Genomic DNA, 16,447 nt, shown 5'->3' with positions numbered 1-16,447 from the left:
AGAATAAAATTTGAAATACAAAACACTGTATTCTGAATTTTAAAATGTAAACTACTTGAAAAGTAAATCATTCACGTATCTGGGAAAAAACGGCCAAGCCAAGAACAACATTAGGAACAAGTTACCAACTTGGCTGCGTATAGAGTCTAATTAGATAAAAATCACATTAGAACAAACAAACAAAATACTTAAGATTTAGGAGCAGAAGGGTAGGGAGGTAATACCTCACTTATCCAAAAGCCACTTTTCCTGAGACTAAAGAAACAACCAAGGTTGAGGGGAATCACAGGGCAGCGAACAGAGAAGCTTCCAGTTTAATGTATAAGAAGCTCATATACTTTTCCTACATGCCCGAATTCAAGGCTTATTTACTCTTACTTTAGACATAATTCCAAAAGGTATGATCATGTGTTTTAGAAGGTGCAAATTATCATATTACTATCTGAGTATGGCACAATGGCAGCACCAAACATAATTTGCATTGGGATTATAATAAATAAATGAGTGAATAAATGAATTAAAGAATAAATCAATAGCAATCCAGGGCCATAGTGTAGAAGACCAACAGCTCTGTTCCTCTTAACATCTTAGAAATCATGAGAAAATTTTACTATAGGAAAACTTGTATCAGGTAACCCAGAAAAGGTTCAATTATATGTAGAATACATATCAGGAAAAGTCTGGGAAGTTTATAATCCAGGTTAGAAAAATTCACATCAAAGATATAGAAATAATCAAAGGACTCTGGACACTTAAATGGTAGACTTATGGTACCTAGGAAATCAAATACATAAAATATTTCTTTCACTAATGACAGAGGATAAATGAGGTGTCACGGTAAAATATTAACTCTTTTCCTAACTGTATAGTGTACATTAGAAATTTAAATAAAATTAGGAGTTTCGCAAAGAAGCAAATTAATTATAGAGAGGGAAGGTAAAAAATCTATTCAATACCCCAAATCGGAATCTGAGTGAAGCTGAAGAACTGATGGATCTGTATCCCAATGCAGCGTCCTAAATGGTTGTAGGACAACCATGAAGCGTTAGCAAAAAAGGCCATAAGTTAGTCAAGCAAATATATTCTATGAATAGGTAAAGCTAAAATACTGTTCACAATTAAACACCACATGTTCTGGTTAGTATGAAATAAATACCAGGTTATCACTCAATGCTCTACTGCACACCATAAGCATAAGTTCGTTAAAGATGCAAACATATAACCCAGAATAGTTAAAAGACAGTATTTTCAGATTACAGGAAACTAATATTGCCTTATAATGGATAAGAACAGCCAAAGCATCCAACAACACAAATAATATATTATTTTTGGATAACAAGCTAGGCTATAAAAAGTTAAAATTTTAATTTTCTTAATTAAAAAAGCATTAGTAAAAACATCTTAGTTAACATATTATAATATTGCCCAAAGCATTAAATGTGTGCAGAAAATTGTCATTTTGCTAAAGGAAATGAATCAACACATAAGCCTTTTGGTAAGAAAACCAAGGACTATTCCACTGGGATACAAAAAAGCTAAAGTTTCCAAAATGTGACCCCTGCGCAATTTATGGGTTAAGCACAGCCTTGAGCTTACATATCATCTGCTTTAGAAAACAACTAAAGATTTCTGTCTGTAGGGGAAAAAAAATTTTCCCAGGAAAAATATTTTATGTTCAAAGGACTTACCTAAATTAACTAAACTTCTAGAGAGTATCAATTCTAAATAAATATTTCGTTGTGTGTTAGCCTTGCCTACTGGGTAAATAACTTACATGGGATCTTTTCCACTTAAGCCAAATCTTATACTACTAGAACAAAAGGTACTTTATCAATGGGCATTCTTACAAGTTAGCAGTATATACGATAATTATGTATAGTACTGTATGATACTCATAGTCCCTATTAAAAAGTTAAGCACAATATATGTAATACTATCATTTTTGATAGTATTACATATGATACATGCATATAAGGTATAACAAGCAACTGAAACAGCTACAATATTTAAATAAAACAAATAAAAAATAAATAAATACAACAAATAACTTCTATATGTTACCTGTATAAACAGTTTATCAGTAAAAACACTCAGATGAATTGAACTAGAGAAATTCTTCATATTAAGAATGTAAAGATGGAGGGGGGCACCTGGGTGACTCAGTCAGTTAAGTGTCTGCCTTCTGCTCAGGTCATGATCCTAGGGTCCTGGGATCAAGTCCCGCATCGGGCTCCCTGCTCAGTGGGGAGCCTGCTTTCCCTCTCCCACTCCCCCTGCTTGTGTTCCTCTCTCGCTATGTCTATCTCTGTCAAATAAATAAATAAAATATATATTTTTTTAAATGTGAAGATGGGGCGCCAGGGTGGCTCAGTGGATTAAAGGCTCTGCTTTTGGCTCAGGTCATGATCCCAGAGTCCTGGTATCAAGCCCCGCATTGGGCTCTCTCCTCAGCAGGAAGCTTATTTCCTTCTCTCTCTCTGCCTGCCTCTCTGCCTACTTGTGATCTCTGTCTGTCAAATAAATAAATGAAATCTTTAAAAATTAAAAATAAAAATGTAAAGAAAGATTTGGGGGTTTAAACAGGATTATGTATATGCAAAGAAAAGGTCACTATGAAGATCTACTTTGTACTAAGCAATGAACAGCAACAAACTTAGACTTTGTTAAATCAGAAGGGGTTCTATTAGGTGCTCTCCAAGGAATATGACAGGGGTAGTTGTTACCAGTTACCTACAGCTCCTTGTTGAGGATGTCATTTAAGTCTAAAATTAAGCAAAACTTTACTTAAAAATATACCCAGTACTGAAAATACATTGCACAGCATACAGAATTATGTTTATTACAGGCATCAGTAGACATACAAAGTAAAATTCCAATATAATCCAAAGCCTGAAAGGTAAACTGATTAAGAATGGGAAAAGAAACAAGAAACATGGATTACCCAATTGAATTACTGTCAGCTACTTTCTAGAGATAACAGAAATGTCTAAGAGAACTAGAAACTTAACGAATTCAACTCCAAATCTGCAGAATTAGGGAGATATCACTTTTCATGGCCTTTTATATTTATTGGTAAATTACAACCAGGCCAGAAATTTCTGGCATTTGGAAATAGTGATTCAGGTATATCTTGACAGCATTTTTGGTAATGTCTAATATATCTTTTCCAACCCCTTGAGTGATATATCTTTTCCTATCCCTTGACTAATCTTGGACTGTCATCCAGTTAACAGAGTTCAGTGTGTGGGTTCACACATTTCACACATCTTCATGTATTTTTCTGTGCTTAATCTCTTTATTCTTTCATTACCAACATGCCTGCTCAATTCAAATTCATTCTGTTTCATTCTCAGATCTTGTGATTCTTTTCAAGGGCCTTATATTTAGAAATGCTATTATTTCACTGCCAATAGCACCAATTAATCAACAAGATTAATTCTCTCTCTACTATGGAATCTGGAGATGATGTAGTAGAATTCATAGTTTTTACTCTTGTATGTATACATATAATACATAAAAAAGAACATATACAGCCCTCTTGAAAATTAATCTATGGTCTCATAGGAGACAACGTATGTAGTAAGATAACCAGGTCATCTCAGTCAAAAAGAGGAATTTTTTTTTGCTCTCCTGTTAAACTGAGAAGAAATTAAATTTTATATTTATTCTCTAATAAGAACAAACCTCTAAAGGTATTTAAATACCTGTTTTTTTGTTTTATAACTTATCATTAAAAATTTATACTCAAACAAGTTAGCACACTATGCTTAGAACTTTTCAGTATAGTGAGTAATATCTTTAAATTAATGATGTAATCACTAGCATGTAAGTTCCATGAAGGCAAGAACCATGAATATTTAATTTTCTGTGGTAACCTATGTAATATTGAACATTAACTTGGCAATTTGATGGAATACGTGTTCTATATACAAATAAGTATTTTTCTTAACAGTATTTACTCCTTGTACCAATTCACAATATTCCAATGGGTCTCCAAAAAACCAGGGAATGCCGGGATGGCTGAGTTGGTTGGACATCCAACTATTGGTTTTGGCTTAGGTCATGACCTCACAGGTCACGGGATCAAGCTTCATGTTGGGGCTCTGAAGTACGGACTCAGTGGGGAGTCTGCTTCAGTTTCTCTCCCTCTGACCCTCCCCCTACCTGAATTCCTTCTCTCCCTCTCAAATAAATCAATCAATCTTAAAAAAAAAAAAAGAACAAAATCTAGTAGATGTTACATAGTTTTGAAAGCAAACTTACTAATGTGACATTTAAATAATCTACTATTCACAATCAAGAACACAGAGTTCAAAATGAACACAGTATAATATCTACATAAAAATAATTTATAATATAAGTAAATTTAATGAACATAAAATTATCTGGGTAAATATTTGTACTACAGTAAAGCTGTAGAAAGGGGGAAAAAGCTTCTCTTGAAAATACCACTTGCTTATTAGCAAAGGAATACTAACATATTTGTACAAAAACATAAAAGTATGAGGTATGAAACAAATTTAGTCTTAAAAATGAGTTTGGGGCACCTGGGTGGCTCAGTGGGTTAAGCCTCTGCCTTCGGCTCAGGTCATGATCTCAAGGTCCTGGGATCGAGCCCTACATGGGGCTCTCTGCTCAGCAGGGAGCCTGCTTCCCTTCCTCTCTCTCTGCCTGTCTCTCTGCCTACTTGTGATCTCTGTCAAATAAATAAATAAAATCTTTTTTAAAAAAATGAGTTTAGACTAAATAAATTTAGCTTTTAACATATAATATAATATATACTACTTTATAAAGTACTATTATTTCTAAAAAAAAGATTCGATTTTTTTTAAATGATAGTTATATTATTTATTTCCAATGACAGTAAAATTGAGATTTCCAATTTTCGTTCTATTTACAAAACAGTTTTGGAAAACACATCTCAAATCCAAACTGGTGAGACCTTTTTGTCTTCTAATTGTTAATGATAACCTGATTTGAACCAGAATTGATTAAAATACTGAATTTATTATCTAGCTCTCTTGCTTCTTTTTTCTTGCCTTTTAGGTACTCATTATAACTTCAATCAGAGGAACTCAGGCACAAAGAAGATAAAACGTCTCAAGTTTATTTCTTATTAAGAGGTATGTTAAGAGATTCTTCTGAGGAGGACATTTAACTTCCTACCTACAATAAGGATTCTGAATAAAGATTTTAACTATAGGGGTGCCTATATAACCCACTATATAACTATAGTGGGTTAAAGCCTCTGCCTTCGGCTCAGGTCATGATCTTAGGGACCTGGGATCTACACCCGCACCGGGCTCTCTGCTCAGCAGGGAGCCTGCTTCCTTTCCTTTCTCTCTGCCTGCTTGTGATCTCTGTCAAATATATAAAAAACTTTAAAAAAAATTTTTTTTACTATGTTTAATCTCATTTCAGCTGACATGAGGAGTCAGAATGTATGACAGTGTTTTTAAAAAGCTTGCTCTGTGTGTGTGTGTGTGTGTGTGTGTGTGTGTGTGTATGTGTGACAAAGAGGAATAAGTAAAAGTACTTTCCCCAGTACAATGTTTGGAGAGAAGCTGAAATCTTACTGAACTTTTGGAAAGCAAGTCCCAACATGTGTGCAGGATCCTAAAACAAATATGAAATACGGTTTTATAAGGAAGACATGAGGATGGGAAAAGTTGACAAAACTTTTTTTTAAGTGAGGTATAATTGACATATAATACTATATTACTTTCAGCTATACAAAAGAATGATTTGATATTTGTATATATTGTGAAATGATCACCACAATTCTAGTTAACATGTGTCAGCATACATATTACAAAATTATTTTTTTCTTGTGATAAGAACTTTTTAAAAATATTTTTAAATATTTTTTTATAAACATATAATGTATTATTAGCCCCAGGGGTACAGGTCTGTGAATCACCAGATTTACACACTTCACAGCACTCACCATAGCACATACCCTCCCCAATGAAGAACTTTTAATATCTACTCTCAGCAATCTTCAAATATGCAATATAGTATTATTAACTGTAATCACCATGCTGTACATTACGTCCTCATGACTTATTTATAACTAGAAGTTTGTACCTTTTGAAACTCTTCAACCATTTTGACCATTCCTTATCCCTCACCTCTGGCAATCGCCAATCATCTGTTTTCTGTATCTATGAGCTTGGCTTTGTTTTGTTTTGTTTACATTTCACACATAAGTGACATAATTCAATATTTGTCTTTCTCTGACTTGTTTCATTTAGCATAATGTCCTCATGACAGTAAACACTCCTGTTTCTTTAATAGTTAACTCTATTTGATAATTTTATGCAGTATTATTTTCTATCTTGATTAGAACTACTGACTCAATAGAACACAATTGAAGTGTTTAACCAAACTGTTTAGATTTTCAATTACTGAATGGACAACTAAGCACAACAGAGGTTTCACATTATTTATAAACTATTTTACATTATTTTGATACTAGTCATGCCATAACATTTATACTATTTTATACTATCATACACTATTTATACTGTTTATATTATATTATACATACAAAACATTCACACAATAGTCTATGACATATGCTTAGACATAAAAAAATTAAATCAATTAACATCTCTATTTTAATAAAAATAATTAGTATAAAATCAGTTAACTATTCAGCCTAAATTAATCAAGAGGGACAGCTAAAATACTATTTTAAAAATGTCCCCTAATTTAAAATAAGTGTCTATGTCACTTAGATTTCAAAATGTTAGTTTTAACATAGCTATTTAGAGTCCCTCTAAAGCATCAACAGTATGTTTTAAATGCATTCTATCATTAAGCTATTAAAAGAAATTTACTGTACCTAGATCCCACTGCGCCATCTCCAGAGTCTTGGCTTCCAGCTTCACTTGGTGTGCTCACAGATTTGGAGGATGGAGACATAGGAGGAGGGACTAAATAGTGAAATAGACAGGTATCCGCTGTTACTATACGGAGAGGTTGCTCAGCTTATGACGTTTCAAAAGTAATTTAACATGAAGTAATTAACAAAAGAGAAAAAAATGGCAAACCAAAAAACAAAAATACATGAATGAAAATGAACAGTAGAAAGAACAGAAGAAAGATAAAGTTAACAATGCATGCTGACAACTCATGCAATTTCTCTGGCAAAATGCATTTGGGTTTTATATATTAAAAAAAAAGGCAAGATTACGAAAGGATGCATCTTTGTCCCAGCCAACACCAAATGTGGGCACTAATTTTCAAAGGAGTGCATTCCTTCCCCCCTTTCTAACTTTTCACTTTTAAGATCACCAGATTATAAATACTACTGATAATTGTTATCAAAATTAGAACTCTGAAATATTCTTCAAAAGTCATTTACTCTTAGTTTTCTGAGATTTATTTTAAAATGTTAATTTTTGTCCAACAATTTTTATTTCAGAAATTAATGCTTTAAATGATTTCATTTTTCCTTTACCAAGAAAAGGGGCCAATTTAGGGAAAATGACCACAGCTAAAGGAATGGCTCCTTTAAAATGTCCATTAGTTTCCAACAATTTGGGTAAAAAATGCAAACAGGCCATAAAACAGCATGCCTTCTAGACATGATGCATATAACATAAAGTGATACATGCAACTTAAATAAGGCAAGACTTATGGTAACTTCCTTACCCCAGTATTCAGAAAAAACTGAAGTGTACAGACAAAGATACAGACACCCAAAATATTCTTAATCCCTTCTTATAGAAAAATACACATTTTTCATAGTATATAAAACAAACAGCAAATGCTTTCCCCTAAATCAGCACTCTTAACATTATATATCAACAGTTAAACGTGCACATTTCATGCTATTACATTTGTAAAACATTTTGATTACCATTGCAGGAAGTATAGGAGGATCATCACTGCCATCTTCTGGTTAAATTTTACCATAAATGTCCCCAATCCCAAGTATCTTTTTAAAATAATTTTTCAGTATATAATATTAAGTGACTAACACATTTTATGTTGAGCCTGCAAGCCCTTCTTTTAATAGTCTATCTAAAAGAAGGTAAGTTCCTAATTATAAAGGAACTAATCTAAAGAACTACATCTTTAATTAAAAATCTGTTTGGGGGATAGTCACACACACTGAACCCTTAAAATGATATTTAAATGTTTATACATGATACAATAAAAAAAGGTGGGTTTGTTAATCTAACAAAATGTACAAGTATAGTATGATAAATTACATCTTTTGCCTTTTTTTTTTTTTTTTTTTTTTGTAATGTAAACTCGACATCCAACCTGAGGCATGAACTCTCAACCCCAAGATTTAGAGTCATATGCTCTACTGACAAGAGCTAGCCAGGTGTCTCTATGATGAATTACATCTTAAACACAGGCACAAAACTAATCATGCTTATTTTTCCAATGGCAAATTCTATTGATAATCAATAGTAAGATCAAAGGAAAGAAAATCATAAATAGAATGCTTCCTGAGATACAGTGATTAAGTCTTGCTTAAATTCCAAAGACTATAAAAACATAATTGAATATTTCTAATATTGTGACTACATCTCTCAGAAACAATGATAAAATCAGATCACCTTCACATAGTTCACAGGTGGATGGCACTGTGCTAGTTGCTGTGTATACAACTCAAAGTAGCTAAATATGATCTGCATCTAAAATAAAAGAACATTAATGTCTCTTAACTTCATTTAGGCTACATTCCTCATCTTTTTGTCTGTTTCTCAATGTGAGGCTTTCCCTAGTCTAAGTCCTAACTGATACAGGAATAAATAGTACCTTACTTGGTTAAAACTACAATATAAAAAAATGTTACCTCAAACTCTTTATGGAAACAGGTTAAACAGTAATTATATATACATAAATATATGAACCTAGCCAATAAAAAAATAAAAGTTACCAAGATAAAAAATAAATTACAGGGGCGGTGCTACCAAATTATCAGTTTATCAGCCAGAAGCAAAATTAATCACCATGGCATCACATTTGTAATTCAATAAAAACCTCCATCCCAGAACTGTATAATTTCTCACAAAAGATAGTTTTCAAGCCAGTTTATGGAAGAATTCATTAAAGACTCAAAGTTATTATCTGGCTCACCCACTTCATCTTGCAATAGTAAATAACATATACTATAGAAGAGACAAACCAAGAAAACAAAAATTACGAAAAAGGAGTAATATTAACAGAAAAAAATGGAATGGTAGTGTTGTTTGGTCACTACCATATTTCAATCTAATTAGTCTAGAAAAATCAAAGATTATAGTAATTGCACAGAAAGGCAATGCCACCATACTCTCAGATTCAACAAAAACCCCTAAAAACAAAAAGCATGAATTCAGGGAGGTTAAAAAAAAGTTCCGAAATCATAGCCCCTCAAATCTCAAAAAAGACTCAATTTTAGAATTCATTTGTAAAGATGGTTTAAGAGTCCAACCAGCTTTGAAAATAACAAAAGCCATTACTAATTAGCTTTTAACAAGTATCTGAGATATAATCTGCTTAATAAGAACAGCAATTAGGTCATATCACTTTTATTCCAGTCAAATATATATATATATACACATATATACATAACATGTATACTCATTATATGTTATATATGTGTGTGTGTATATATATATACACAGAGATATATATATATATGGCCTAAAACAAGGCTTTAAAGAGCACAAAATAAAAGATTTAACATTAACATATGTGCGTATTTAAACAATTTTAAGCTTATTAGAAGGTTAGAGCAAAGATACTTATTTCCTTCTTTGAGAACCTGAAGAGAAATATGGAGTAAACTGAAAGACAAATCTACACCATAGCATTCACTGATCATGTAAATAATATTGAAAGACTGTGACTCTTTCATTATCTAGAACGAAAACCCAATCAAGAAGACCTTTCCTACCAGTTTAGATCTTGGCCTTCCAAGGATATAAAATCATACATTGCTGCCCTTTGACCTGCAAAGAAACACCTAGATATTTTTAAACCAGAAAGCACCTAGGAATGCACCTAGATTTATGATTAGGATTCAGTTTGAGGTGGCCACTCAGAACTATGCAAACGTCTCAGAGATGAAGGATGACACACAGCCCAGTTATTTTCTCAATAGAAGAAAGCCTCTGGCAAGAAGGGGCTTTTGCCAGGAAGGAGAACCTAGGAAAGGTGAACAGCCAAGGAAAGTGAATGCAGGGAGTCTGAGCTGGTATGAGACAGTAAAATGGAAGGAGTGACCTTCTGAGATAACCCCAAAGTTGTAAGGCCTCCTCTAGCTAATCTAGGATACTTAATACTCAAACATAGCCCGCACTACAATAATACCCCCTTGTGGATACTCTTAGCCTGGAATAATAACATTTAACTTTTTTGGAACTCCCTCTTTTCATCCTTAAAGGTATTGCTTTAAACCTTAACTCTCCTAAATATTAATTTCTCCCTTTTTATGGCCTTTTCTCCTGATAATGAAGATTAAATATCCTCCACTGATCTCTAAATGTTTTGTTTCCTTTATTTATTATTTATTTATTTGCTTCCTTTATTCTCTTCAATGTAATTCAGAGCATCAGATAAATTTTTTAAAGAAATTAATAAAAATAAAATCCTGTGGTATTAAAATACTATAATGAACCATTTGTTAAAATTAGGCTAAACTTGAAGAAATGAGCTAGTACATAGAAAGCACTCATTCCATCTAAGAATCAGATAAATAAGTACTAGGTATATACTATACAACATGATGACTCTAGTTAACACTGTTAAATGATATATAAAAAAATTATTAAAAGAATAGATTCTAGAATAAACTAGACTAAACTAAACTAAAATTTAAAGAATAGAAATGCAAAAGGAAAACACAGATGAATGTATCAAAAAGTTCAGGATAGAAGGTTATTATGGAATTTGATGTACTGGACATCTCACTGTGATGGTAAATAGGTTAAAAATCATCTATGTAATAATAAAATATTAACTATATATAAAAAAAAAAGAATAGATTCTAGAAGTTGCCATCAGAAGAAATTTTTTATTTCTGCTTAGTATATCTGTATGAGATGATGAATGTTAACTAAACCTACTGTGGTAATTACTTTTATAATATATGTAAATCAAACCATCATACAACGTAACTTAAACTTACATAGTGACATATGTCAAATATTTCTCAACACAGTGGAAAAAATGAGATTTAAGGTATTCAAAAGTTACAAGGGGTGCAAGGGAAATAAATAATGCAATTCTTGTTTTTGACTAGCAAAGTTCTTTTGTTTTTTCCTAGTAAAAGAAAATCCTAATAATAAACTATCATACAAATCAATGTTCTTTGGCCTACTGATACAGACTCAGGCTATAGAATACTCGGCAGTATATGTTTTCATCCCTTTACAAGATGGTTAAGATAGTAGTTACACATACAAAAGAGATTCACTTTACTTTTTCAATCATCAATGCTTAGTAACTCCATACTGAATATAAGATGTCTTGAAAGTTGTACCTAAAATTAATTTTAAGACTGGCCACTTAAATTTAGTTTAAAAAAAAAAAAAGCCATGCTTCTTTTATGAAATGGTCATATTTCATTTCCATTACGCTTTTTTCTAAAATTTAAACAATCAGATTTTGTTTTTGCTTTTAAAGCAGATGGCTTTTATTTGGCCTTACAAGAAGAAAGACATATGACCTAATAATAATCCAACAAATATTTAAGTGTCTATGCTGTGCTGGACACTATTCTCTGTTTTCAAGGATCTCTGACAAAAAGCAGTCAACTCACCCATAAATAAGAAACTACCAATGATGAGAAGCTAAAAGAGATTTTATTCGCTATAGCTTTTTAAAAAAATTCTTTTCAGAATTTAAAAAAAAAAGAAAAAAGTCTATTTTAGGAAAAGAGATTGATATTTTTAATGAATCCTCTTGAATATTCTAGCAGTATTTTTACACCTCTATAATTTAAAAATATTGACTAAATACATTCTGTAGTGAAAAGAGAAACAAGTATCCATCCTAAGTCATGATATAAGATGTACTTTTTATTTTGGGCTACTGTCAAAAAAGTTTGGTAGACACTGCCTTCATCTGTATCCTGTATTCTTCAAGCCTAATTTTAAATAAATACTGGAAAGATCTTTAGGAATCTGTCAGAGAATAGAAGAAGGTGATAACCACACAACCCATTTAATAAGGCTACTTTAACCATTATAGATATAACCATTATATCTATTATAATGGCCAGACAAGATATAATAAAAGGAAAAAAACTACAGGCATGATTCTGAGTATATATGCAGAACTCCTAAATAAAATATTTGCAAATGCATTCAGCAATGCATAAGAAAAAAATCATCTCGGGGCACCTGGGTGACTCAGTCGTTAAGCATCTACCTTCAGCTCAGTTCATGATCCTACAGTCCTGAGATTAAGCCCCGCATCAGGCTCCCTGCTCCTCAGGAGGCCAGCTTCTCCCTCTCCCACTCTCTCTACTTGTATTCCCTCTCTTGCTGTCTCTCTTTCTGTGTTGAATAAATAAAATCTTAAAAAAAAAAAAGGCAAAAAATCATCTCATAACTAAGTTGTTTATTCCAGAATGTAAGCATGCTTTTACATTAGAATGCTATCATTATAAATCATCAAATTAGTACATTAAGAGGGAAAAGAAGCATATGATCATGTCAAAATATGAGAGACCTATGAATCTGTAGCAAATATTCTGGCAGTTTTAAAGAAAGTCCAAATTCTTTGTGAATTCCAATTGACAGAAGAATGTAGTGGAACTGATCATTTCTAAGAGTAAGTCATAAAAATAACAGCTTTTTCCTGGCTTTCTTTATCTTTGGATTGCTCACTTTGGAGAACTGACATTCTGCAAGGATACTCCTGCAGTTCTGTAGAGTGGCCCATGTGGACAGGAACTCAGGTCTTTCACCAACAACAGCCAACACCAACATGCCAGCTATATGAGTGAGTCACCTTGAAAGCATATTCTAGCAGCAGGCAAGCCTTCAGATGCCTGCAGCTCTGACTGACATCTTGACTTCAATGCCATGAGATACCCTGAGCCACAGCCACTCAGCTAAGCCACTACCAAATTCCTGATACACAGAAACTATGACAGATAATAAATATTATTGCTTTTTTAAAAAATCAAACCAATACAGAATTAAATAGAAAACTTGAATAGACTACAACCTTAAAAGGGACTTAAAATGGTGAATAACCTCTGCCTCAACTACCCCCTGAAAAAAAAAGTTGTAATCCCAGGCAATTTTACAGTTGAATTCTACCAAGTTTTAAAGGAACAGGTAACATCTACCCTTTAAAAGCTATTCTACAAAATATCATAAGGTAAAGCTGTCCAATTTATTTTAAAATCATAACCACGATGGCCAATGAATACGGGCAATACAAGAAAATTACACAGAATACTTAAGTCATAGTAATTGAAACTGTGGGTTAATAGTGTAGAATCAAACCAAGTGGATGAACAGTGAAAATACAGAGCCTAGAAATGTCATGAATATATGGGAAGTGATTGTACAACAAAGTTGGCATCAGTATCAGTAAGGAGAAAGAAAGACTATTTAATAAATGGAACTGAGGAAATTAGCTCACTATATAGAGAAGAACTAGATTGGATCCCTACCTCATACTATATTCAAAAATATAATCCAAACATCTAAAGGTAAAGGCTGAAATTATAAAGCCTAACAGAAATAATATAGGAAAATATATATTGTGTCTTCAAAGAAAGGGTTTCTTTAAAAAAAAAAAAAAAAAAGCCCAAAAGCACAAAAACTCACTATAAACAGATAAATTTATATTAAAAAATTTTGGTATACTACTTTATACCCATTCAAGTTGGCAAAAATTGGAAAGTCAGAGAACACCAGGTGATGATGTGGATATGGTAAAATAGTTACTTTCTCATTCACTGGCACTTGGAGGGTAAACCTGTAGTCATTCTTGAGAGTGGTATGTAGACTCTAATAAATGTAAAGTAAGCCTATACACAATAATACAGCAAGTCAATTCTTAGGCATACATCCCAGAGAAACTCTTCCACAGTTCTCAAAAGTAAAGTATGTATTCTTTGCAGTGTTTACTATGATAGCAAAGAGATGGAAGCAATCTAAGTGCCTATCACTTGGGGAACAGATAAGTAAAATATGGTATATAATGGAATACCATGCATTAGTCAAAAATAAGTAACTAGATCTGTATTTAGCAACATGGGTAGGTCTCAAATGCTGCTTAACAAAAAGATACAAACAGAACAATATATAACACAATGTGTTTATGTGTATGAAGCATACATGCACACATATATATATATGAAACCTTGAAGTATGTAAACAGAGGTAGGGCAGATTAAAAGCACATAAGTTAAAAATGCAAAAATGGGTACTTAAGCAGACTGGGAAGGGGGATGGAACTAGAGATGGGGAGTAAGGGAAAAACACACACTCTCTCTCTCTCTCTCTCTCACACACACACACACACACACACCTCTGAAGAACAGTCTTTCAAGACTTGATAATGGAGGAGGGCCATGAACTGAGAGATATGAGCAAGTGAATTCAGTAAAACTGAAATACTAAAAATAGAAAAGGGGAAAAAATACCCCACAGGAGGAAAACAAAGCCAGCAACAGAAAAACTGATCAAAGACTATACAACTAAAGAGAAACTTGGTTTAGTTACTATTTTATTAACAATACTATTCTCATTCATTTACTTTTAAAATGCAATATGAATGTAAACTTATTAAATACATATACATATATTTCAATCTTCAAATGCTATCATTACGGAAAAGGCAAATGAGCTGAAAGAAGTAACAAGAAGCAGACCATGAGAGTAAACAGCTTTTTCATCTTGAAACCTTTTAGAAATATCAGCTCTAGAAACAGTTATGTTGTAGTTCACGAAGGCAAATAGCAGTTATTATTTCTGGCATTTGTTCCCTGAACTAGATGGAATTAGCTACCGACAAACTAACCCTAAATGACAAAGACCATGTCAAACTAAAATACTATGTAATAACATCCAGGTTAGAATTATTTTAAGTAAGTGTTTAATGCTTTCTGACATGTAACTAGATTGTCTTCAGTACCTCTACTATTTCAGCTTTTTGGTTTAGTACTCTTATCAAAATGAATGGCCCAAAAAAGAACAAGTCAAAATGCTGCATAAAAGGCTACCAATATTATTTCCCTTATTAGCAATGAGAACAGAAGACTATCTTTCCCTTCCCCTCCTATATCTCTGAACACTAACATACTTTTAGAATTTTAATTCATTATACCTCTGTTTAACCTTACAGAAAAAAATATAGAGTTAAGATCAGGAGTCATCTTTAAGCCAAATACAGTATGGCATAGAAACTTGTTCAATAAATGTTGAAATAAATTACTGATTTAATAAGAGAAGTCAAATGGTTGTTCAGTGTATGTTAATAAGTACACTTAATCTTGCAGCTCTCGTAAACAAACAAAATAACCATTTATTGGCACATGTGAAAAAAGATAATTCTGAATAAAGTATAAGATTATTTTTAAGAGACACAAATAAGAAAAATATGCAAAATATATTAAACTCAATTGTATTCATCTCAGATATATCTGAGCTGAATAACATCTATTCTTGGCTCTTATAAATGGATATATTCTTATCCTTACCAATGGGGGATTCTGGAGTTAGCCCCATGCTTTGAAGCAATGCTTCAGCTTCTCTTCTTTTTTTTTCAAGATCTGATTCTTCTTGCACAGGAGCAACTGCTTCCTTCTTCTGATCAGTCTATTTTTAAAGTTGAAAATTTAAATTTACATAGGCTATGTAACATTTCTGCTTGCAAAAAAAGGTATATTTTAAATAATGAATGAACACTATTTACTCTTGGTGGGGATGTGACTTGGTTTTGAATGCACATTACACTCATTACATGAAAATCATTCCCAGTAGAGCTCTAGTAAGTAATTTCCAAAGGATATGTAATCAAGGAGTTCCCACAAAAGTTTTTACCTAACAGGTAAATTAAAAAATCCAGCCAACTTCTATTTATCTACAGTAGGAAATGGCTATTCACAGTTAGGAATTGTGGAAACCTTCCCCAGTGGCACAAAAGCTTATATATAAATGCCACAACATTATAAAAAAAACTACTTAACAGGTAACAAATTTTAAGTAAATGGACAATGTGATTTGTTGAAAATCAAGTGTGAATACCTCAAACTTCTGTATGAAGTCTTCATTGTATTCATGCAATTTTACGTAGAAGATGTCTGTCAAAAATTCACCTGGAAAAAGGTTTTTATTTCTGTTTTTTAAATTATAGGTCTTATTTTTATAACAATGAAAACATGGTTGAGGGGCACCTGGGTGGCTCAGTGGGTTAAAGCCTCTGCCTTCGGCTCAGGTCATGATCCCAGAGTCCTGGGATCAAGCCCCGCATC

The 16,447-nt window shown here is 32.6% G+C and overlaps 1 protein-coding gene across 4 annotated transcripts in view; it reads right to left on the bottom strand.

The window, feature by feature from the left end:
* Positions 1-16,447, bottom strand: part of DYNC1I2 (dynein cytoplasmic 1 intermediate chain 2) — a 55,616-nt gene that overhangs the window by 35,422 nt on the left and 3,747 nt on the right. For 2 of the 4 annotated variants that reach the window (XM_059394158.1, XM_059394157.1), the window contains exons 3-5: positions 15,674-15,791; positions 6,848-6,938; positions 957-1,016 (exon numbers count right to left, since the gene is read on the bottom strand). In XM_059394158.1, coding sequence (XP_059250141.1) covers positions 957-1,016; positions 6,848-6,938; positions 15,674-15,791 — 269 coding nt within the window. The remainder of the gene's footprint in view (positions 1-956; positions 1,017-6,847; positions 6,939-15,673; positions 15,792-16,447) is intronic. The other 2 variants (XM_059394161.1, XM_059394160.1) reach the window with 1 other exon arrangement.

This window comes from Mustela nigripes, chromosome 3 (assembly GCF_022355385.1).
Source record: "Mustela nigripes isolate SB6536 chromosome 3, MUSNIG.SB6536, whole genome shotgun sequence".
NCBI lineage: Eukaryota > Metazoa > Chordata > Mammalia > Carnivora > Mustelidae > Mustela > Mustela nigripes.
This window is presented reverse-complemented; position numbering and strand designations above follow the sequence as displayed.